Source organism: Chenopodium quinoa, unplaced genomic scaffold, assembly GCF_001683475.1.
Source record: "Chenopodium quinoa cultivar QQ74 unplaced genomic scaffold, ASM168347v1, whole genome shotgun sequence".
Classification (NCBI taxonomy): Eukaryota; Viridiplantae; Streptophyta; class Magnoliopsida; order Caryophyllales; family Amaranthaceae; genus Chenopodium; species Chenopodium quinoa.
Window position 1 is genome coordinate 109395 of NW_018743792.1, and position 25950 is coordinate 135344.

At 34.0% G+C, this 25950-nt stretch overlaps 1 protein-coding gene across 1 annotated transcript; it reads left to right on the forward strand.

The window, feature by feature from the left end:
• Positions 1–263: 263 nt before the first annotated feature.
• Positions 264–24696, forward strand: LOC110685162 (UDP-glucose:glycoprotein glucosyltransferase-like). Its single transcript, XM_021861619.1, has 37 exons — positions 264–657; positions 1295–1735; positions 2093–2246; positions 2980–3151; positions 3781–3854; positions 4278–4374; positions 4454–4566; positions 4698–4813; positions 5781–5838; positions 7626–7778; positions 7887–7985; positions 8081–8239; positions 9173–9241; positions 10718–10797; positions 10994–11156; positions 12290–12424; positions 12604–12709; positions 12801–12895; positions 12987–13099; positions 14360–14570; positions 14834–14902; positions 15432–15577; positions 16073–16174; positions 16568–16712; positions 18492–18548; positions 18626–18756; positions 18878–18966; positions 19109–19461; positions 19567–19662; positions 21098–21159; positions 22282–22384; positions 22478–22636; positions 22744–22884; positions 22967–23010; positions 23089–23203; positions 23880–24032; positions 24119–24696. The coding sequence occupies exons 1-37, from the start codon at positions 497–499 to the stop codon at positions 24272–24274; spliced, it is 4890 nt and encodes a 1629-aa protein (XP_021717311.1). The 5' UTR covers positions 264–496; the 3' UTR covers positions 24275–24696.
• The last annotated feature ends 1254 nt before the right edge of the window (positions 24697–25950 follow it).

A 25950-nucleotide genomic window follows, 5' to 3' on the forward strand; every position in this document is an offset into this window, starting at 1 on the left:
AATTAAGAAAATCAGAATTTTTAAGTAAGGGTAAATATGTAATTTCCAGGGTTTTTGTTTACTATAAATAGAAAGAAAACATGTAGTTGCACATAACTCTGATCATCCCGAAATGGCAAAAGTTGCAGATAATATTTAACGGAGGGAGTATATTGTAAAAATCATGTGTAGCACGGGGCTTAATCTATTTATGTATAAATAACGTATTGTTAAAAATATTAAGCAATTTACTTATAAAAGACATTAATCCAATCTAGCCCTTAACAAGGTAGCAAAGGCTAGAGCTTTGAGATCTATAGTGTGCATGGATTTTTATTCATTATATAATTGGACTCTTAAACCCCCCACCGCAAAAGTCTTTGTTCAACAATCTACACCTTCTCAATTATTCATTCCAAAATTCGAATGACTAATTTATCCCAGTCAAGTGAGTGAGTGAGTTAAACGGATCCCAAAAAAAACAAGAAAAAAAACTTTAATATCAAAATTAGATTTGATGATGGGAAAATATGATAGATCGAAGTTTTGGGTTTTGATAATTTTGATTTTTATTAGCATTAGTGGGATTTTTGTTTCTGCTCAATCTCATCGACCCAAGAATGTTCAGACTGCTCTTCGTGCTAAGTGGGAGGGTACTCCTCTTCTTCTGGAAGCTGGGTATGATCTTTTTTATTATTTAATTTTTTTTTGTTAATTTCTAATCTTAATGTATTGATTTGTTTTTTTCTTCATTTGGGTATTCATTTTTTTAATGGAAATTATTATGGATATTAATTGATTTATAAGTTTTATGAGTAATTATGTTGATGATTGTTATTTTTTGAATCATAATGCATTTAGTTTTGATGAATTGTAATGAATAATATGTCATGAAGTTAGTTTATGTATAAGTTTAATGCTTGGAAATTATGACGGGTTTGGTTGATTTTAGAGTTTGCTTATTGTTTAGTGAAGTATTCTGAAGAATTTGGACCTTCAATTTTAAGGGGATTTAGTGATATGGGTGTCTCTTTTTAATGTTACTGATGTCTTTCTATGCTTTAGTGGCATTGCAAATCTGTTTGCTATCAAAGTGTCAAGGAAATAAGTTGAATTTACGAGATTGATTGTTTCGTTTATAAAGTGAAAACTGGCCTCAGTGGTGTATGGTCAATTGGATTTATTTTCACGGTGTCAATGTCAAGTAGTTGCTTTATGGCGTTTTTTTTACGTTTGGCAATCATAATATGCAAGTAAGAGTAGAAGTTGCTTTATCTGGTGAGTAATTATTAAAGGGTCATTATCATTTTGACAGAGAATTGCTGTCTAGAGAGTGGAAAGACCTGTTCTGGGATTTTATTGATGTCTGGCTTCAACATGAGAATGATGAAATTGATTCAAACACAGCGAAAGGATGCATGGTTAAGATTGTTAAATACGGGCGCTCTTTCTTGAGTGAACATCTTGGCTCCATGTTTGAATTTTCTTTAACTCTCCGATCAGCATCACCTAGATTAGTCCTATATAGGCAGTTAGCACAGGAATCTCTATCTTCTTTTCCGTTGACCGACGAAGCTGTTACGAATGCTGGTGATGTAGCTTCAGATTTGCATGATACAAATATGGGGAACAGAAAACCTGACCTCCTTCTTGTAGGGGTGAATCCAAAGAGTCCAGGAGGAAAATGCTGTTGGATTGATGTTGGTTCTTCATTATTTTTTGATGTTGTTGAATTGCTAGAATGGCTGCAGATCCAGTAAGTATCTTCCATCCCTAGATGATAGGCCACGTTGATATAGGATCAGACGATTAGTTATAAAGAATTGAGTAAAAACAAAACTCTAATAGTCAAATGTTTATTAATTCACCATAGCATTGTAGTAAGTTTTTGGAGTTCTAGTTAAGGGTGTCAATAAGGATAGTTTGATAATTTAAAGTCCTACTAAAATGTAGGAAGCTTCCTATTATCTACAGAGGAGCTAAATAGAAGTGTGGCCTACTATATAGTGATGAAGGGAGAATAAATATACGAAGGACATAAGGGTTGGGACTTGGGGTTGTGAGCTTGAATATCTCCTACAGTAATGTTACAAACTTACATTGATTGTTGCAGTGGCGGGGATTCATCTCAGCAGCCTGAACTTTTCGAATTTGATCATGTATACTCGGTTTCTAATAGTTCAAGTCCAGTTGCCATTTTATATGGAGCTTTGGGAACAAAATGCTTTAGGGAGTTCCATGGGGCACTTGTTAATGCTGCCAAAGAGGTACTCTCTATCTTGGAATGCTCTCTCTATTGTTTCATGGGGTACATTGCTCTTTGCTAGTCGTAATGATTATTTATAGTCTAGTACCATAAGCTAGGAATTTCAGTCACATACACAGTGTGCTCATCATGTGGTGGCTTTTGTTTGTGCTGTAATTTGACGACTTTTTGGGCTGTAAGATTTCATATTTGAAGTCATTTATATAATTTCATCTTAAATTCGGGAACCCACCATGAGAATGCACTGCGTTTCCTTGAATATCTTAGCCTGTTGTATTATAAATCAAGCTGATTGGACCAAATAATCTGATTGACTGAGTCAATCAGATTGCACCAATGGCTTATTGAAGGATTGGTAGTTTGTGGGTTCCATGAGTGGGTTTGATATCTGTGCTTTTATAAATTCGCTGTATTGGAAAATACTCAAGCAGCAGCTGTAGCAGATTAAATAACAGATGGTCAAACGACAAACAGGTTCTTGAGAATCAAAAGAAAATGCATCTAAATCTCCATTGAAAAAGTCATTTATTTTTTTGTAAAGTTCTATTGCAGCAAGCACAATTATTCACCCCAAACAGAGGACACTTGCTGGATCTTCTGAAAAATGGAGGACACTTGCAAGCAATGCGTCTTTGAATTGTCATTGCTGGTTACTTTTATTTATATATCTTATGTTTACATCACTTTAATATATATAATGCTTCATGAGCTGATATCTGGTTAACAATTTTCAGGGAAAGGTTAAATATGCTGTTAGATTTGTATTACCTCTTGGTTGTGAAGTGAATATTAGCCATTGTGGTGCACTTGGTACCAAAAGTCCTGTAAACTTGGGTGGCTATGGCGTGGAGCTTGCCTTGAAAAACATGGAATATAAAGCTATGGATGACAGCATGATTAAAAAAAGTGAGTATGTTTTATTCCTCTCCATTAGCACACACGAGTGGTTTAGCATGGCTAGGATATTGCCATAATGATCTTCTGCTGTCTGGCTTGATTCAATGCGAGTGAAATTTTTGAATAGGAATTATTTGTTTTTTAAATTTTTTATTATTTATGCAAGTAGTGCACTTCCATCTATCTTGTTTGTAATCATATTAGACATCTTTACAGTGCTTGCAACCTCATAGATGACAAAAGTGTAGATATAACATTTGTTGTCTTAGATTTTTTTTTTCTTTTAGTCGTTTATTCTGCAACTTGTGGCATCTTATAATGCTTTCCACTCTAATTTTCTTGTAAATATCTGCATTTAAAAATAAATCCTTGATTGTATTTACTTCAATTTCTCTCTGTTACTTAAGCAATCTACAAGAATATCTGCTTACTTGTTTCTCTAAGCCTCTCACAGAGTCACAATACATTTCTTTCCAGTCGAGTTTTATTTGTAGGTGTTGTGCATGCAATCACCATAAAGTGATCTGATATTTATCTTAAAATTTAAGTTATTTCACTTTTACATGTTATTGGAATGACTTTTTTTTTTTTTAATAATTTTTTTTAATATATGTTTTTCTATATATTTTTTTAACCAGGTGTTACTCTTGAAGATCCTCATATAGAAGATCTTAGCCAAGAAGTCAGAGGCTTTATTTTTTCCAAAATACTGGTTTGTGAGCCTAAAAACTGTTTCAATATATTCCTTTATCTTTCCATAAATTTGTTTGTTTTGCACTTTGTATTTTCGAATGAGCTACTTTGATGCATATATTATTTCTAGGGATTTTTCAGTAACTGTTAAATAAAATTTGTCAGCGTATTGACTCCATTATTGGGTTTTTGAATTCTCTGGTTTCATTCTTATTCTATTTGTAGACTTTTGCTGTTATTTTCTTACATTTGAAGCAGAAGTTTTTAAGAAAAAGTGTGTGAGGGCTGTAAAAGAAACTCTTAATCTTCGATCTGAAGTTTTATTTGTACCTGTACCTATACAGATGCCTGATGTCAGGGTGTTTTATTTCTAGCTAAATAGTTATCTTGAGTTTAAAGATATTTACAATGTGCTTATTATGACTTTTCTATCATTATGCAGGAGCGTAAACCTGGGCTCTCCTCTGAGATTATGGCTTTTAGGGATCATCTTTTGTCATCCAGTATATCAGATACTCTGGAAGTTTGGGAATTGAAAGGTAACCAATGGTTGACTACAGTTTCATCGATTAGAGTTGTAATTGAACTCAAAACAAGGAATCTGATAATTAAATACAGATCTGGGACATCAAACTGCACAGAAGATTGTCCATGCCTCTGATCCCTTGCAAGCAATGCTAGAAATCAATCAGAATTTCCCCAGTGTTGTTGCATCATTATCAAGGATGAAGGTATAGCTCATTATGGTTTACAAATATATGCTATTAATAAATGTCCTTATATCCTTATCTCTTAGATAAGGAAAAAGATAGCTTAAGTTATTTCTTGAGCATCAGAGCTAATGGTACTCGTATGCATGCAGTTAAATGATTCTGTGAAAGATGAGATACTTGCAAACCAGCGAATGGTCCCTCCTGGCAAGTCCTTGATGGCCTTAAACAGCGCTTTGATCAATATTGAAGATATTGACCTTTATTTGTAATTTCTCTTGTTAAATCATTCTCTGCTTCCATTTCTCGATTAGCACGGAATATGTTTCTTGCTGTCTTCTTGAGTTAATTTGTTTCTTCTCCCCTGTGATCTATTTTTATACCTGTAGCTTTAACTGATGTGGCATTTCAAACTCTTAGTCTTTCCTCACTGTTTCCAATAATATTGGTGTTATAAGAGGCACTTGAGGGTTCACTTCTCACCGCTCTTGCTTTTTTCTGTTGCTTACTTTAATACTTAGTTGTCTTCATCTTTAATTCGAAAATATGAAACAATTAATTAACTTTAGTTGCAAATTAAATTTGGGTAAGGTTGGTAGAAATTTGAAGATTATCAAAGAAATTTGAAGAAAGTTGGAGGAATTTTGGAGAGAGAATATTGGGGGGAGTTTGTGTTTTAGGAGAGAGAAAGTTGTGTTCTAAAATGTTTATGAGTTTTTCTACAAAGAGCAATGAAATTCTTGTTATTAACAAGATTGCCATTCCTTATATTCCTGACATGGAGATATCACATATCACCATAAAGCTAAGTGATAGAGATAATTTACAATTTAAACCACAAACCTCATTGAATTACATTTAGCGGTGCAGTTTTGTTTCAGAAATATTTGAAACCACATCTAAACTGCGTTTTGGTCCAAATTCCAAATCACCCCGCAATTTTCAAATCACAAACCCCCAAAAAATGGTTTGGTTTGTGCTTTCATGTGGTTTAAACTGCACTCTGAATAATCCTTGTCTACACATGAAGGATGCAACTTGTTTTATAATCCTGTATCAGTGTGTTGACTCCTGGCCTTGCTTTAACTGTTCAATATTTCTATCATTACCTTTCATGTTAGTCCTTCATTTGTAAAAAAGTTTTAGTTCTCTCTCAGCTGGTTCATTGATTCTGTTTCTACTACATTGTCTTTATTTTGAATGAGTGTTTTTGTATATCTTACTTTGAATCACAGGTTAATTGATTTGGTGCACCAGGAATTGTCATTGGCTGATCAATTTTCAAAGCTAAGGGTATGGTTGCTTTAAGCTCTCCTTATTTTCTCATCCTATTTCCTTACTATGGTAACATGCACGTTTCAAGGTGTGCCTGTGATGGAGAACTTTAAACAGTGTATTATCTTATATATAATGTGTAAGTGATAAGAATAGTGAGAATAGTGAGATTTCTCAAGATTTTATTACAGAAATAAAGACCTTCACTGAGATGATATAAGAAATAAGTGTGCTATTAAGACCATATTAAGGATGTATCAAATTTCATAGTCCATCAAATAACTGAATTGAACGTACTATCTTCAGAGGACTGGAGCAAGGGGGTATTTCACCGGATCATCACAATGTTGATCACAGTGATAGTAAATGTTCAACAGGATCCCAACTCCTCATAGTACAATAAAATATGTTGGAATTTGGCCATAACTTCACCAGTAGAAAACCAGTAATGAGGAAGCCTGGGAGTTTTGGAGGTAATAGTCTTAAAGCTTGATGGAACAACAGGAAAGTTATTGTGCTCAGGTCACAACATCATCGTATTGAGAGTTGAAAACATGAAAAAGATGTCAAGTATGGAAAATGATAGGCCAAAAAGCATACAGCCTTATCAGAGAAGTAATGATTAAGTATAAGATTATTAGGACTTAATATTTAAAGTGTTTCATTCATATTGGGACTTAACAGCTACTTTCTATTTTGCGAGTAGCATTCAAGCTATGCATACCCCTCTACAAACTATTATATTCAGAAACTGGGGATGAAAATGTCATTATTCTTGAAGATCCTATTGATAGCGCCATTTTTTTGAGTCATTGTAGTGGGTCTTGCTTAATATTACGGTCCAAAAGAAAAAGACGTAACATCAAAAGAGTGGATTAATTCCAGTATTTTAGGGTTAGGGGTCATCTAGTTTACCAACTTGGAATGGAATAATATGAGAATTCCATACTAGGGAGGCATGGAATGGGAATTCATCCCTGTCTGCATTTGATTTAAATAAAGAATGAAGTTGTGAATCTTGGTGGTTGGGCCATGAATCTTGGGGTGGGGCCGTAGGGGTATTAAATGACATTTAAGGTGATGAGAGGGGATTTTGATACTGCTAATAAGATTCACCTTCAAGAAAAACCAAACAAAAGAATTGAGTGCAAACTTGTAATCCATTCCGTTCCACATTAGCTATCATCTTTGGATTTTGATTTATGATGGCCTATTCAAGTGGCTCATTAAACTGTCTGCCTTTCTTGTTTTTAATGAAGTAGCATAGTGTCCTTGCATATGAGATTTGGGGTCAGTTGAGAACATAATCTCTTTTGTGGCAGGGGTAAGGCTGCTGGCATCTGATTCTCCTACCCTACCTAGGAACAAACCTCTTTAAGATATTGGTATATATATTGCATTCGATTTTGATGTTGTGGATGACATTTTGACAGTTCTGAGGCCTCTGACTATAGAGAAGTTCAGAAAAGAATAAATTTTCATCATTATCATTGATATAAATGTTCATGCTGTCATTGATATGCGCATTCTTAGTGCTGGGAAGTAAAACTATAATTGTTGTAGAAGGCCAGTGGACATATACAGTTAGCATAATCTAGCCTCTGGAACACTCTTTCCTTCTTACTTCTATTACATATTTTCTCCATTTCTGTACGCATGAATTTAGTGCTTTTGAATGACTTTTTAAATAAGCATTTCATTTAACATATATTGCACTGAAAAATGTTTCTCATAAACTGTTTACATACTGATCAGTTCTAGAGTTAACTTTGCTAACTTGTGTGTACATTCCTGATAAATTCTAGATTCCTGAACCTACTATAAGGAAACTACTTTCAACTGTGCTGCCTTCAGAATCAAATATGTTCCGCATTGATTTTCGCTCAAGTCATGTTCATTATATCAATAACTTGGAAGAGGATTCTATGTACAAACGATGGCGTAGCAATGTAAATGAGGTAGCATTCATTTTTCCTCTGGTTCTGTTTTAAATATGCCTGTTCTGTGGTTGTTTCTCAAGATGGTGAAATTTGAGGTTCTGACAAGTGGTATCACAACATTTGTAGATTTTGATGCCAACATTTCCTGGACAACTACGGTACATTCGCAAAAACCTCTTCCATGCAGTCTATGTTATTGATCCTGCCACCTCTTGTGGACTTGAGGCAAGAATTTTTGCAGCCCATATTTTAGTTTTGTTTAATCAAGGTTCCTAGGTGTTGCATGCTGATTTCTTCATTCAATTTGTTTCATATTTCAGGTGATTGAAATGATTGTCAATCTATTTGAAAATCAATTTCCAATGAGATTTGGAGTAATTTTATACTCCACAACATTTATTAACGAGGTTGAGAAAAATGGTGGGGATAATCTTGCAGATATCAGTGTCAACTCAACAGATGAAGACATCTCTAGTCTGGTACTGAACTATTTGAATCACTTTTTTCTTTCTCGTTTAAGGTTGATGATGGTAAATTTTACTAGATTTTAAAATTAGGCCAGTACAGCTTTTACTATAATTAATGTCTCACTTGTGCCCTGAACGAGTCGACTCAAAGCTGGCCTAAGTGACTTAAAAAAAGCTTAACATATATGGTATATGCATAAGGTGGTATCAATGTATAGAAAGGGTGTGTGTAGGTGGAGGGCAACAAGTGTCATGCTGCTATTGATCTAGGCCAGGATATTTGAATGAGGCATATAGAACTGCAATGAGGTGCACCCTGATGCCCTTGAAGCACACCATGACTTTTTTCCCCACAAATATTTTTTTTTACTAGTATCTAAGACAGATTCAGCTATGTGTTTTGATGTACTTTGCTACGTATATTTTGGGAGCGGGAACAGTGATAGTGGGAGAGATGATTTCTAGGCTTTATATTAGGATATTTTTCAATTTACAGTTTTTGGAGATATCTGACAGTTACTATCTTGCTTTCTCTTGCATTACTATTGTTGTTGTTATTGTTAATGTTCTTTATCCTTTCATTTTTCTTATAAATTTTAAATAAGTTTCTTTTTACTATATCATGCTTTAATGATCGAGAGCTATAGCTGAAGTAGGGGAGCATTACCTGCAGGTGCTGTGCAAAATATGGCCTCACCTATTATTATATTATAATATTACTAAAATGAAGCAGTTGCCCAAAAATTTATGGTACAACACAGGTGTTTTTAAGGTTTTTGTAAGTCAGTATGTTTCTGTTATGGTATTGTTTTTACGTGCCAAAACATGTTGATATTCTGTTTAGTGACATTTTTATGTTTACCATTTAAGTGAATGCTTGGTGTTTGGACTGAATATTATGTTCCCATATATATTTATATTTTTTTATCTCTTATTCCCCTGCAGATTATTCGTCTTTTTATTTACATCAAGGAGCACCATGGGATGCTGACAGCTTTTAAATTCTTGGGCAATGTAAGTTTGTCCTCCACTCACTTTATAGTTAAGGAAATATTGTCCATGGAGTTGTAGTTTAATTGAGAGGCTACTTTTTTAGATAGTAGTATTTGTTCGCTCAATTAAATAAAAAACATGTCTCTTGACATCTTATGATTGGAGTATATATGTGATTTTTCGAACGCCTAAGACTCTAAAAGAACCTTTCTTGAGCTTTCACCTCTTAAAATGGGTAACAAGCATCATATACAAGGAGTCTTCTTGATGTGCTGTTTTAGAATATTAAAATTTTCATAATTTATAGTTGGTGCTATAATTTGTGTTCAAATGAATACATTGGAAATTGTTCAGAAAGGAAAATGGCACAAACAAAAGGAATGTAGTATTTTTATTTCCCTTCTTACCACTTAAAATATTGCTAATGTAAAAACCACTAAAGTATCTGGATAAAATCTCTTATAACATAATCTTTTATTTTTTTTAAAATTTTTTTTTTTTGTTAAATCTTTGATCTATTTGTTGGTTATACCTTATACTTATGTGGTACTTGATATTTATAATTATAAAATAAATTGTACATCACTAATCTCGTTAGTTAGATTTTTGGACAAAACCCTTATTTTTATTTCATTAGTTGGTTTTACTTAGGTGACACATGATTTTTTTTCTTTCTAATTTTAAAATATGTAATAAATCTCTCTTCTCATTCTTTGGGTTTTAATGATTGCTTATGTGATACTCCGGATGCTTCGATCAAATTTATCTCATTGAACATTCCATTATCCTTAACTTTTTCTACAATTCTTAATTTCTTAAGTCTTTGTTTTCTTAATATTGATATTATGTATTACATAATACTACCTATTGTCGCTAAGAGAACGCATAAAGTCAAAGGCTACAATCATCTATAGAAATGAGTGTTACCAATATTTTATATTTGATTCTATAACTAATCCAAATTTAACTAAAGGTCGAGATGATACCACAATGATAATTTGACTTAAAAAAAATCTGTGCATTTCATGAGACGGGTAAGAATTTAACGTAAAGATGCATACAGCACATAGTCCTTTTTTCTAGTGATTGAGCAAATCCTGGGTCTTGTCTTTTTAGTGATGATAAGAGTCTGCTCTCTAGTTTGTTTACCCATTATAATTTGATTTTCTTAAATTTCAAACAATTGGATAACTTCATAAAATAATTAAATTCACAAATTATAGTCCGTGACAATTTGGGATTTCCATGAAATAAGCTGATCTCTGTCATGTTTTATAGTTAGCAATGCTAAAGACTGACTTAATTTAATGATGTTAATTTCATGGCCATTACAAACTCCAGTGTTATTTACATGGCCATAACATTACCATTATAAATCTTTTGTGAGAGAAGATGAAGTAGGATACCCACTTGCCTCTTTGTCTTTGTTTTCTTACAAATTTTTTTTTTTTTTTTTTTTTTTTACTAAGGTCCTTAAAATTGACTTTCATCTTGTAGGTTCACTCAGAGTTCAGTGATTCTGGTGAAGAAGCTCCTGAGAGGCATCATGTGGAAGGAGCATTTATTGATGTGCTATCGTAAGTTCTGGAAATTTTGGTTGAGTTAGCATGACTACTTCCTTCATTATTTTGACGTATCATTTTAGTGTTTTCGCTGTTTAGTTATTTTCATGAATTTTTAATACTCTTCTTTTCTTATGTAAACATATATCATCAAAAAATTTGTTTGTAATTTCTAAACTGAATTTGAAGCACTCTTGTTTTTTGCCTGCAGAAATAAGGCAAAGTCTTCTCCCCAGGATCTGCTACTGAAATTGGACCAGGAGAAGGATTTTCAAGATGTAGCTCAAGAAAGTTCTATGTTTGTTTTCAAGCTCGGATTGTCTAAGCGCAAATGTTGCCTGTTATTGAATGGACTTGTGTACAATTCTAACGAGGTAGCCTTTTGTGTGCTGAAAAACTTATGCTAGAAATGGAATTGTTATTTGATATTAGTTTAGAACAACTTCAAATCAAACTTTTGGGCTGGATCTGCATATTAGTCTGAGCAGGGATTGCAGTTATCATAGATCTATAATTTTAAGTTCTACAAATTAAACTTTTCTAGATCCTTTCTTTAAAATTATTTTTACCCCAGTGTCCTAGTGTTGCTTTTGTTTTCCTGTTCTTTTTAATACTTTGCTTGAATCTATTATATTTTTAACTTAATCAGTATACAGAATCATGCATCATATGCTCTTTTCAACCCAATGACATTATTTTTGTTGACATTTGTTGCGAATTTTAGAAAAGTAAATGAATCAATACTCCTGCGTGGGGCATTTTATAAAAACTGACTGGGAGCAGGTATCAGGAATGTCAACTATATTTAGTTTTGCTGGATAATTTTTCCTAGTAAATCTTGCTACATTTGGGTGGATACATAACATAGTATCGTGTTGAAATTTCTGTGTTGGCTGCTGCCTTATGTTTTTGTTAGAGTTTTCAAAAACTGGTGTCAGGAAAGATGATGATGCGATGTATGCACTATGTATTCTGGGTAAGTGTTTGTTAAGAATAAATCTGGAAGGGTTGGAGGCTGGAATTTTGGTAACTTAGCATCAAAATGTATTTCTTTGGTGCAAAACTTGGTGAAACCCCAAAAACATAGCTCTTTGTATAGACTGATAAGGAGCAAATGCAGTTTTTGACCATAAAGTTGGAACAGACTAACTGGGTGGGTACCTTCTATGAAACTATGACACTCTTCACTTATGGCTATCTTGGGCGTTTTCATTGGAAAATATGATAGTATCCTCAGAGATCAGAATTCTTGTCAAGAATCAATGTGGCAATGTGGAATAAAATAGTGTTTTGCTTCATAGATGCTTGTGGAGATTTTCTTGGAATGTATTTATCTATTTGGAACATGATTGGAGATCCTTCTCATGTATTCCTAGATACTTTGTACAAAAGGTCCACCCCTCCCCCCCCACACCCCCCCCCCTTTTTTAATATTAATATATGAAATTGCTTTATTTAAAGAAGTTAAGTGCTACATGTATTGACAATATTTACTTATATTGTTCAGGAAACTCTGCTAAGTGCTATGAATGATGAGCTTCCAAGAATACAGGAACAAGTCTATTATGGAAACATTGACTCTCACACTGATGTGTTAGATAAATTTTTATCTGAGAATGGTGTAAGGCGCTACAATCCACTGGTAATGCATCAAGGAATTCTTCACGTGTTCTCTTTTCCAATTCTCTCTCTCTCTCTGTGTGTGTGTGTGTGTGTGTGTGTGTGTCCTGTTCACATATTGTGTACACATAACCAAACCTGAAATCTCTCTGAGTTATTTATGTTAATTAAGTGCTCTGCATTCTGAACGCATCTGTGCAGATTATAATTGATGGGAAAGTTAAACCTAAGTTTGTGTCTCTTTCCGATTCCATTCTTGATGAGGGATCTGCTCTTCATGAGATAAGTTACCTCCATTCTCCTGAAAGTAAGTGGGTTTTGCATTTTATTGAATTATCCTGTTACAATTATGTTTTATTATTTCAACTGAAAACTTGTTTGGTCCATATGTATTGCAGCGATTGATGATTTGAAACCAGTGACACATCTTCTGGCCATAGATTTGACATCAACAAAAGGGTTGAAGTTGCTTCAAGAAGGAATACGTTATCTTGTTAGTCTCCTATTCAATGAAGTAAGTTTGTTGGCTAGCTATTAACTCAGCTAATTAACTTTTTTTTTTCTTTCTTATTTCTCAATATCAGGGAGATGGGTCAACAAAAGCCCGTGTTGGTGTATTATTTGTCCCAAATTTTGCTTCTGATTCACCTAGCCTCTTTTTCGTGAAGATCTTTCACATTACTTCGTCATCATATAGGTGTGTATAACATCTTGTTCATTATAGACTTATGGGATTCACATATTCTTTATTTTTCCTTTTGTTTATTATTGTTAGGATTTTTTAAATTTCACCTCCTTTAAATAACCCCAATATGTTTTTACTACCCTAATCAATAAAAGTTGTATTTTGCATGCTTACCACCAACTAAAAAAGTAAAATTGGGGTTTTTCGACTACTTAACTGATTATGTCATTGAATCTGTTAGTGGGGCACATTTCTCCCAAATTCCTCTTTGTTTTCCAAGATTCTCCCTCCCACTTCCCTCCACCTCAACCTCCATCTCCATCTCCACCTATTCTCCTATTACTTCCTTCCGCTCTTTCACTCCCTTCTCCTATTTTGAGATACTCCTTCAAATAATGTAAGAAATTCCATTTTTTTCTCTTCTCATCTTTTACTTCAACCTCTTCTTCTGTAAAATTCATCATCACTAAAATCAAATACCCACAGAAGTTCTCCGTTTCCCTTTTTTCTCTCCTTTGCAATGGGAAGAGTAGACGATTTCCATGAAGGTATTTTAAATCTAGTTTTTTGAAATTAATTTAGTGAGAGAATTGGGTTTGTTAAAGAACTAAATTAATTCATTGACAACTTCAGTAGAATATAGTAAGCTTAATGAGATCAAACAGCTTAATATCAAGTGTTTCCCAATTCCAATTGAACATGAACCTATTTTTATTAATTATTTATTGTTGTTAAAAATATGGTGGTTAAGTTGTTTGGTTAACTTAAGTAACGAAAAAAATTCAATTTCAGTTTTGGTTGCTAAGTTGTTTGTTTGTTGCTGTTGATGTTCAAAAAAAAAAAAAAAAGTTATTTCCTTTGTAAGAAGCAGCCATTGTTATGGGTAAGAAACACTACAAAGGGGAAGGAGTGAGATTGATTTTGGTGTGTAAATTGTGGTAAAAGAAGTAAAAGAGAGGACAAAATCATGGAAAGGAGTGTGAAATAAGAGGGAAATGTTAAACGGTTGGGCGCTTTAATGGATTTATTGACTTAATCTGTTTAGTATTGGAATATCCAAAATATCCAAATTCTTATTTGTTTAGTTGTTGGTAATGTACAGCTTATATTTTAAGGTGGTAAAAAAAATTTATTTGAGTTCTTATTTTAAGGTCGTTGAATTATAAAATCCTTATTATTAAACATATTTTTTATATACTAGAATATTTTTCAGTTGTCATCCAGTTTTCATAATATAATATTGTTGTGTACTGCTTACATGTGTTGGTGCAGCCATAAGGAAGGGGTTTTGAAATTCTTGGATCAGCTATGCTTATTATATGAGCGTATCTTCATGAAAAATTCTTCTCTGCACACAGAAAACATTAAAACATTTGTTGAAAAGGTTTCTGATCTAGCAGATGTGAATGGATTGCCATCTAAGGGCTATAGTTCTCTTCTTACAGATTTTGCAAACGAGGATTTGCAAAAACAATTGAATAAGGTATCTGATTATTTATTCATTGCATGCCTTGTATCAGTTCCATCCCATTCTTTGATTTAACTATCTATGGAGTTGGAAAGTTAATTTCTGTACATTGTTGTGCACTTGAGTTTTTTTGCTCTCTATGCCTTATTTTGTTTTTGGTTTATGACCTTCAATTGCTTACTGAAATACTTTATTGTTCTTGTTCGTTCTTGGTTCTTGGTTCTTGTTCTGTTCACTAGGAGATTTTTATGCAGCTATAAGTTTATGCTGGTGTGCAGGCGGGTTTGTTTCTACACAAGCACCTTGGACATGAATCTAATTTAAATGCAGTCATCACCAATGGGAGGGTGCGTTTTCTGCCTACATCTCTACCTTTTCTGATTTTAGTTTTTCTCTGCTCTTTCGGCGAGTGAACATGCAACATTATTATCTTGAGCAAGTTTCACATGCACATATGTCGTGGAAAGGTGTCCTGTAGATGACACCTGTAATGATGCCTGTGTCAATTGCTAGATAGTCATCCCAAAAACTCAAAAGTATATAGTAAATTGTTTAAATGTCTCTTCAAAATCAGTATTTATCTCAAATACTTAAATATTGCTTCTTGATCTAGCAGATCATTTCTGTCCCTCGTTGTCTGACAGAAACCTTCCTGCACTAATCTCATATAAGTCTGAACATGTTGTCTTCTCCATTTAAAGACTCTGATAATATGGAGATCATCCTTTCTTCATTTCTCCATCATTTTTTTTTTATTTTTTAATTGTTAGGGAGTGGGTGTGCGGGGTATGGGTGGGGGAACTGTATTTATGCAAATTTGTTGTTCTGATTGTTCGGATAATCTCTTAAATCTACAGCCCGGCTCTCACTTTTCAGGTAACAGTACTTTCTGATGAAGATACCTTCCTGTCTCATGATCTGCATTTATTGGAGTCATATGAGTTTAAGCAGAGAATAAAGCATATTTCTGAAGTTATTGAAGATTTAAAGTGGGAAAACATTGATCCTGATTCTCTGACAAGGTTCTACTCTTCTACTGCTTGTTCTGGTTACAATATTCTGCCTCCTTTCCATATATCTAAAACTTTCAACCTTTTGTATTTTATTATTTATTTTTATTACTTAAAATGCCAATTCAATAACAAACAATTGGTTTTTGTGTACAACCTACCTATTAGTTATCAATTAAAATTTGAAATGTAATATGAAAGATACTACATTTCAAATTTTATTAAGAAGCACTACTAATTAGCCTTATCCTTCCACAAATTTGGTCAGTGGCCCATTTCTCCCTTTCCCTTAACTAACTTTTATTCCATTTGATTCTTCTCACATGATCCTTTAAAATTTGAAGTCACTTTCTCTCAAAGTCCTCACTTGCTAGCTTTCTTCGTGTGGCACATGCAGCTGGAGACACATGTCCTTTTGCAAAGACTTACTTTTATAATATGCATCATCTCTGAAACCAAATTATTTTCTGTTAGTGGATCTCAAATCCCTTTTTGTGTTACTTGCAGCAAGTTCATTAGTGATGTCATTATGCTTGTCTCTTCATCAATGGCTAAACGAGACCGGAGTACTGAGGGTGCTCGCTTTGAGATTTTGCAAGCGACATACAGGTTAAGTGATCTCATATCATGTTGCATTTTTTATAAGTAAAACACTTTCATTGCAACTATTAAGCTTTCAGATATTATGTAATCTTGATGCTTAATTTTTTTTAAGAATCTCATGGATTTTATATAGTGTTTCTTAGTATTTGTGTCTTTGTGATCTATCCAAATTCCAAATTATGGAAAAATTCCAATTATATTGAGGTTGTACTAGGAATAATTCTGGCGAGTGATGGAACTATTTTTGATTCCACAGTCGAAATTACTTATCTAGTAGTTACAGAAGTCGGGCTTGTGCTGGGCTGTGATCTTGCAGATATTACCTGCTGCTTGTACCATATTATTGAGGGATCCTTGGTTAATATAATTATTAAATTATTTTGCTTTTGTTGTTTGCAGTGCTGTTGTGTTGACCAGTGAAAGTCCTATCCATATTGATGCAGTGATTGATCCGTTGAGTCCGTCAGGACAAAAGCTCACATCTCTTCTCCAAATCTTAGGGAAATATTTTCAGCCAAGCATGAGAATTGTACTTAACCCATTGGTGAGTCATGTCTCAGGTTATTTTCTTAATTTAGTTTTCGAAGCTGGTAGCTGTGTAAATAAATTTCCTGGCCATTCTTTCCATAGAGGGAAAAGGAAAAAAAATAAAATAAAAATTCTAAGAGTGGGTGTATGCTGAGAAGTTTATGTTTTCTTGGATGTAGACTTATATTCGCATTAGAGACTAGAAATCTTTTATTTGGATAACTATAAGGGTTTTTTTCTTTTTGAATGTTTTTTAAATTTATTTTTTAAATGAGATGTTGTACTTCTAATAGAATAGGTGTTGTGATGGAGGAAGAAGCCTTGCTTTAATTTCATCCCTCTTCTTTGTTCCTCCACATACAAATTAAAGATATATTGCGTGCCATTGTGCTCTATGTCTCTGCATTTTGTGTTAGTATGTCAATATGTGACAAAGAGTAGTATTTTGAAAGACAAATTAACCTATCTGTCTGTAGTATAAAGTATTGCTCATGAAGCTACAAGAACTTTGCTGTGGACAATAAACCAGGATTATTCTTAAGGGATAATTATTCTTGAAAGAGGTTCTCTAAAAAAGTCTCCTTTGATCTCTGGAGTGGGGACACTTATTGCTAGTTTGCATCAAAGATGATGACTTTAGGAGTTGAGATACCTCCCTAAAAAGAGTGTTAGGCATTGGAAATCACTGTCAAAATGTCAAAACCCATGCCTATACCACTAATTAATGGAATATTAGGAAATATGAATGACAGGCCTGCAATTTTCTGATTACATGTTCTTTACAGTCTAGGATGGGTATAGATACATAGTTTTTGGAAAAAAGTTGGTCACTCGAAGTAATCGGGCATTTTTGACTTTCTAATGAAATTGGAAAATGAACTTTATTTAATTGACACTGTGTCAACATAAACCAAAGAAAGACGATCTTGCATAACTTATTACTAAGATGAAACTATCAAGCTTATGTTTTATATGTAAGTCACTTAATTTGCCTAAGGGTTTTAAGTCCTGTCTTACTCAAAAAAGTAAATTGTTGCCTAATATTTTACAATGGAGGCGTATGAAATCTAAAGTGATTAGCTAATATAAAGCCTAAATCCCCTTGTAAATACAATTATGAATATATAAGAGACTGGTGACTACTTGTTAACATGATTTAAATACTGATTCTGAATCCTTTACAATATGGGAGTTAAAGGCTGAGTATTGAAGAATATAAGAGAAAGAAACAGTAAATATCCAGCAAGTAAAAGTTAAGGAATCAGGGAAGCCTATTAAATGGACTAGTGAAGGGGACTTTACATGGTTCTTTGATTCAGCAGAACGTGGTTGCTTGGTGGTCTCGCTATCTACTGGAAAACATTCACTGGTTGCTGAAAAAAAATACTGAGTCCCTAGGCTTTTTAGGTACCTGCGAGCTCTGCTTTTAGCTTCAAAAATTAGTTGCTAGATGACTTATTATCCTTTTCTGTTCTGACTGTTAGGCTGTTGCTTCTATTGTGTTCCATACAAGGGTTACCTTGTAGATTAATCAGGATTAAAGGGTCTCTTGCTAATATTTCTCTAAATCATGTACTCCCTCCTACCTTAAGTAGTTGTCACATATTTTTCATTTTGGGGTGTATTATTATTCCTCATCAGTTTCTACTGGTGTTAAATTGGAGCTTTTGGTACGAGTTGGATACTTCATAAACAAGATTCTATATATTTTTTCCCTCACGGTTAGAGATGCTGGTGTTAAATTCTTATTTCTTAAGATTATATTTCATATGCTAAGATATTCAATTTATGGCAGAGTTCGCTTGTTGATCTCCCACTGAAGAATTACTACAGATATGTTGTTCCATCAATGGTATTTCTCCTGAATGAGCTGTATTCAAACCTGCTACTATTGCTGCTTTGATATGCTGACTGTCTCATTTTGTCCAGGATGACTTTAGTGGCTCTGATTATGCTGTAAATGGTCCTAAGGCTTTCTTTGCAAATATGCCATTATCCAAAACGTTGACTATGAACCTTGATGTACCTGAGACATGGCTTGTGGAGCCTGTCATTGCTGTGTATGCTGCTTGTTGCACTAGCCTTTTAGTTTCATCATAAGGTCACTTTGAATTTTATATCGTCTGTTTTTTAAATTTTTTCACCTAATACAACCCCTTCTGTTTGTCTAACATGCATCAGCCATGACTTGGATAATATATTGCTTGAAAATTTGGGAGATACAAGAACACTGCAAGCTGTATTTGAACTCGAAGCGCTTGTTCTTACAGGTACGATTTTATGAGTGAAAACTAACTTCTTGCGTCCTGAGACTGCTCATGCAACAAGTTTGGCTGAAGAAAGTCAAAACTTACATTCATGGTCTAATCTGATGCTTACAGTTGGCTGTCTTAATTTAAATGTGGAGATCAGGTCATTGTTTTGAGAAGGACCATGAACCACCTAGAGGACTTCAACTGATTCTCGGGACCAAGAGCGCTCCCCATCTGGTGGATACTCTTGTCATGGCAAATTTAGGCTACTGGCAAATGAAAGTATCTCCTGGAATGTGGTATTTGTTGCTTGCTCCAGGCCGAAGTTCTGAACTTTACCATTTAATAGAGGATGATGGTGGAAGTCACAAGACCACCTTTTCAAAGCGTATAATTATAAATGATTTACGTGGTAAAGTAGTGCACTTGGAAGTAGTGAAAAAAAAGGGCAAGGAGCATGAGAAGTTGTTGGCATCTGCTGATGATGATGGTCAATCCCCAGAAAGGATCAAAGTCAGTTTTAATAAATCACAATTTCCTTTTATATTAGATTTTTTTTTTTCTTTTTTTAAGAAAATAAAAACTCAATTTGTTAGCTTCTGCTTGCTGCTTTTGCAGGATAGTCAGAGAAGTTGGAACAAAAATATTATAAAATGGGCTTCTGGTCTCATTGGTGGAAGTCAGAATACAAAAAAGAGCGATAGCGCAGTGCCGGTAGTCTACTGTTGCTTTTCCCTTCTATGTCATCTTTTTTTTATTACACCTGAATCTAGATTCAAATGTCATAAGAACTCTTGAAGCATTGGCTTGATGAGATGTGAGAGTGTTACACCTGCACACAAATATGTTGCTTGAATAGTTATATCTTGCTTGGTGATACTTGACGATGCTTGTCACCAAAGCCTAAAGAGTTAGGCCAAGAATTATTCTATGATTTTCTCCTTATAGTGAAAATGATACGGACAGGGATTGGTTTATGTTTCTATTTAGGATATCATATATAAGTATCCTTACGAATCATCTTGAAGATAACGATAATGCTTTGGAATTCCCAGTTCTAGTTTTTATCTAAATGCTTGTCATGTTCCATGGTCTGTTCACCTCGTGCATGCCAGTTTATCTTTCGAGATCTTACTCTCATTCCAAAATGTGTGAAGAGTATGCATCCCTATCAAATAGTTTGAAGTTAAAGTTATTGCCTTGGTAATCAAATTGATAAGTAATATAGCACTGATAGTTTGTAATGACAAAACTATACAGTGATTTTATCATTGTAAACAATACAAAATGAGAAACTGTTATCAAGTCTACAAGTAATATGATGGAGGAGCATTAGCAAGGCTGATTACAGGAAATCACCTGTTTTTTGTCCCAAAACACCACATGTATGTTAACTTCAGTATGACCTCTTTAATGATATCTAGGCTATCATATCTTGCAAATTATTTCTCATGCTACCTTATAAAGGCCCTCATATTTCTTGCTTGGACAGGAAATTCAGTTATCTCCTTGCTCATCAACAAACCTTTTCCACCAAATAAGCTGCTAAGTTACAATGTAGAATTTATTTAATACTCATTCCTACGAATAAATTATGACTTAAGTAATTAATTCCATAGAACCAGATATTCTTCAGCTCTTTTTGTTCATGCACTGAAAGTTATGTGCCTTAATCCACCTAAGATTTGACTAGATTAAAACAGAAAGAAATAAAATATTTGCAATTTATTTGGGCAACTCTTTGATTTATATTTTGTTTGTTTTGTTGTTTCTCCCTTTTTTTAAAAAAAAAAAATTATTTTTATTTTGTGATTTATTAGGCTGTCCTTACTCCTTTGCTAGAAGTGCTGAACTTTCACTTTGCTGTCTAGAATTAAATGGGTCTGATCTGGCTGCTTATACTATTGGTTAGTTTTGCACTGCAATTCTATGCTACTAAAATGAGACATGGAATCTATAAGTTGCTTCTTGATGCTTAAGCATTAGATATCAATGGGCCATTTCTATATTACAATAGCTTGACATTCTGTATTAAGGCTTGTTGTTTATGGGTTGAAATTGTTATCTGAATTCACATTTTAGCCTTGTAAAGACTCTTTCATTGGTTTTAGCTGATTTGTTAGATATACTTGAACTTTATCTTTTGCAGGAGAATAAAAGCGATCGACATGGGAAAACCATTAATATATTTTCGGTTGCTTCAGGACACTTGTAAGTAAAGGATTACTTTCTTTCTATTTATATTCTCATTCATTATTTTTTTATAATGGAATAAAATCTTTATTAAACAAGTGAGCGATATAGCACAAGGACAAGTGGTAATTGCGTTCATTTTGTGGTAGATAAAATTTAAAATCCAGGTTAGCAACTTCTTTTCAAGGGACCAAATGACAAAGCCTAAAACTTTTTCTTGTTAGACCCTAAGTCCTGAACTTCAGGCATGAGCTCAAACATTATTTACGCTTCTTGATATATAGCAAACTAAAATGTTGACATAGACTGGGCGTTGATTCCACTACTTTGAGGAAGAGGCAACAATATTTCACAAATCGAGGGGAATGAAGTGCAAGAGATAAACACAAATAATTGCAATATAGGGAGAAAATTATGGAGCTCTCTTTAAAATTCTGTCGTAATCCCTTAGGAATCCCCATGATCTAGCATTGAAGCCCAAAGGGACACTAAATCATTAATTTTATTTTAAAATTTTCAATGACCCAAGGATTTTTATATAAAAAAGACTGCTATTCCTCTTCACCAGAAGACCCACTTCATAGCCAATCTATCAAGGATATTGATTTCCAGAAAAACCCCAAATTATCTTCTGAGCATAAAATCATAATTATTGAGCTTATCCAAACAAGTCATCGTTCAACATTGCAAACTGATTCTCAAAGATGTAGATGACTATTACGTGTTGGCTGCTTCTTGTAGTGATGTTCCTCTCTCTCTCTCTCTCTCTCTACTGACTTTCCTTCAGCCTTTCAAATTACTGCTTGTTGTAAAAGCAGCAAGTTGTTTAAGCAGCAGGTTGTTTATATTAGTGGCCTTGTGGGGGCAGTGAAAAATAAGGAATGCATGCCATTTTTACCCAAGGATTATAAAGGGTTTTAAGTTTAATGGAGTGTTTGTTTACTTAAGGCTTAAACCTAAGATTTTAAATTTTGATTTCATTTTCCCCTTTCTTAACTTTCATGTAGTGGCCATTTCCCTGTCACTGTTTGTGTTAATGGTTTATTTCATTGTTCTATGTTGTCCTTACCATACATTTTATCTTCTCTAATCAGATTGTTTTCATTTCATGACGTTGCTAAAACTTTCTTTATTCTACAGATATGAACGCTTTCTCAAAATTATGATATTGAGCGTTCTGAAGAACACTAATCGCCCTGTCAAGTTTTGGTTCATAAAGAATTATTTGTCTCCAAAGTTCAAGGTTGAAAGTTTTCTTATTTGTGTTAAGGTTGAAAGTTTTTTTTTTTGTGTTGAGGTATAATTTTGGTATTCATACTTATCTTTTTATTTTCAGGATGTTATTCCACTTATGGCACAAGAATATGGTTTTGATTATGAACTGATAACTTACAAGTGGCCGACGTGGTTGCATAAACAAACAGAAAAGCAACGAATTATCTGGGCTTATAAAATCCTGTTTCTTGATGTTATCTTTCCCCTGTCACTGGATAAGGTAAATAAGCTTGCTTTGCTGTTGTCATCTTTCTTAAACATAATTTCCTATTTTGTTCACTTTTTTATATATGAATGAATATTGACTATATCTGTATTGATCTGCAGGTTATATTCGTTGATGCTGACCAGGTTGTCCGAGCTGACTTAGGCGAACTTTATGATATGGATATAAAAGGGAGACCTTTAGCATATACACCGTTCTGTGACAATAACAAAGATATGGATGGCTATCGATTTTGGAGACAAGTACAATATCTCTTATGATCTATGCAATTAGTACCATGGTATTTATCCATTTACACTGATAACATGACACTTTTTGGTGCAGGGATTCTGGAAAGAGCACTTGCGAGGAAAACCCTATCATATAAGGTGAAGTTTTTACTTAAATTGCATTTTTCTAGCTCTTTAGTATTTTGGAAAATAATCTTGTGCAATTGTCTCTTGCAGTGCTTTGTATGTCGTAGATCTGGACAAATTCCGACAAACTGCAGCTGGAGATAATCTTAGAGTGGTTTATGAAACTTTGAGCAAAGATCCTAATAGTCTCGCTAATCTGGACCAGGTATGCCAATTATCTTTGAGTGAATTTTCAGTATTTGTATCCTTTTTATATTCTATTGATAGAAAAAGCATAACCATCTTCAATGTACATATTTGAACAAAAATTTCTTCAATAAAGTACTATAAAAAATTATAAAAAGTAAATCTTTTGAAACTTAATGTCAAGACGAATTGAATAGGATCTCACTTATTATTATTATTATTATTATTATTATTATTATTATTATTATTATTATTATTATTATTATTATTATTATTATTATTATTATTATTATTGTTATTATTATTATTGTTATTGTTATTGTTATTGTTATTATTGTTATTATTGTTATTGTTATTGTTATTGTTATTGTTATTGTTATTGTTATTGTTATTGTTATTGTTATTGTTATTGTTATTGTTATTGTTATTGTTATTGTTATTGTTATTGTTATTGTTATTGTTATTGTTATTGTTATTGTTATTGTTATTGTTATTGTTATTGTTATTATTATTATTATTATTATTATCGATGAGTATTTGTGGTAAAAGTTTCTCTCTCGTCAATGAGTGACATTACAAGCTAAGGGATTCAAAAAAGAATGGAGTGAATGAACACTTTAAGGGAAAGATGTCTCATTTATCCATTGTGGTAACACAGGCGTGTGTTAAGCTGACAATATCTGCCAATGTTTCAGGATCTTCCTAACTATGCACAGCACACAGTGCCAATTTTTTCACTCCCACAAGAATGGCTCTGGTGTGAGTCATGGTGCGGAAATTCTACAAAACCCAAGGCAAAAACCATTGACTTGTGCAACAATCCCATGACTAAAGAGCCCAAGCTTCAGGTAGTGTCATACTTGTGATATTATTGTAATAATTTCCATTTTTGTATCCATTCCAGTTTTCACATATCACCTCCTTATACGTCCAGGGTGCTAGAAGAATTGTAGCTGAGTGGGTTGATCTTGACCAAGAGGCAAGGCAATTCACTGCTAAAGTATTAGGTGAAGAATTGGATCCTGTTGAGTCTACACCACCATCTCCTAATGATGAAGAAATCGATATTGAGTCCAAGGCAGAACTGTGAAGATAAATTTTTTACAGCGTGGGGAAAAGGGTTTTATGAGCACGGCAGAATGCTGATCACTGATGTCTTCCATATCTCCAGGCAAAGATTTCACAGTGTCAAGGAACCATTGTTCAGAGTTCCTTCACTGCCCAGCTGTTACGAGATAACTCATCGGACACTTGGGTTAGTGACTAAAATGAAAACTTCAAGGAATATGAACCCATACAACAATATCATTAAGAACTTCAGAGATCTGACTATATTTAAGCAGGGACAATTTTTGTAGGAATAGTACAGAGGTAGATTATTATATGTAGTTCAACAGTTACAGTAGTAAGATACATGATGTATAATTACCATGGTTGTTTGTAGTTGGTAGGATTCCTACCTTGAGGCAACAAGTTTAAATCATGCAACTGTGGTTCTTGGTCTCCCATATCCATCCCTTCTCTCTCTATCAGGATGGCTTTAAATCTGTGCTACGTTTACTCGTGCAGGTAAATCATTCAATTGTCCAGTAGATTGTTGAATTAAAATGATACCAGCGTAGTATAATGGTGATTATACATGTCAAACAGGTTGGGCCGGGAATTCGGGTTGGGAATTTTACATTGGATCATTTGCGGGTCAGTTTTTTTTTTCCCCCCAAAATGGATCTCAATGTCACACAATACTACTCGTACTTCATAAGTTCATATGAAGCAATGGCACCAGGTTGCTCTTTTGGAATACTTGTTTTCTTATAATGAATCTTACAACTCAGCATAAGAAAATGTAAACACACCATTTCATATAGATCCCAAATTCAAAATAGATATTGAAATTGAAGCAAAACTATATGTTACTCCAATGAATACTACAACAGGAAGGGGGGGGGGGTTGTAGTATAGCTAGGTTGGCTAGCTATTTGCGGAAATTAAAACAAAGGGATTTGTTAAATATCGCCCACAAATTACTACATAAAGCCCACAAAATTCACTTGGTTTGCCAAAATTGCCCTTGACCTTAAAAAAAAAACACTCACACTCTCATCACTCACACTCTCATTGCTCATCTTCTTTCAACCTCTCTAAAAAAAAAAAATTTCAAATAACGGCAATGTCGAGGCGGCAAGGCAAGGAATTGGCGGCGGCGGCGGAGGGAAGGATGTCCCAAGGAGGAAAGGTACATTTTGTTTAAAAAAAAAAAAAAGGGGAAAAACCGCCGTGAACGCGGTGGGGCGCCCTGGCTGGACGCCCAGCCAGCGGTGGTGGCGCCAGATGCAGACGCCGCCACCAGTTGGCTGGCGCCTGGGCTGGACGCCACAGCCACGATTGTGGCGTTTATTCTAGGCGCCGCAGCCGTGGCTGTGGCGTCCAGCCCAGGCGCCAGCCAACTGGTGGCGGCGTCTGCAGCTGGCGCCACCACCGCCGGCTGGGCGTCCAGCCAGGGCGCCCCCCCCCCCCCCCCAATTTTTTTTTTAATTTTTTTAAAAATTGTTTTTAATTTTTTTTTTTTTTTTTTGTGATATAATTTTGAATTGTTTTTATATTTTGTTGTTTATTTTTATAAATTTTTTCAATTTCGTTGTATTTTTTCTACGTTTATATTTTGTTTACAATTATTTGTATGTTTTTAGTTTATTTGATTTGCGATGATGATTATTTATCGTATAAATTTTTGTATGTTTATATATTTTAAAATTTTGTGTAGAA

Coding starts and splice junctions, on each gene's coding strand:
- LOC110685162 (XM_021861619.1), top strand. CDS start 497: ATGATGGGAAAATATGATAGATCGAAGTTTTGGGTTTTGATAATTTTG. Junction 18,967..19,108: donor CGAAGCGCTTGTTCTTACAG/GTACGATTTTAT, acceptor TGTGGAGATCAG/GTCATTGTTTTGAGAAGGAC. Junction 23,204..23,879: donor GTCTCGCTAATCTGGACCAG/GTATGCCAATTA, acceptor CCAATGTTTCAG/GATCTTCCTAACTATGCACA.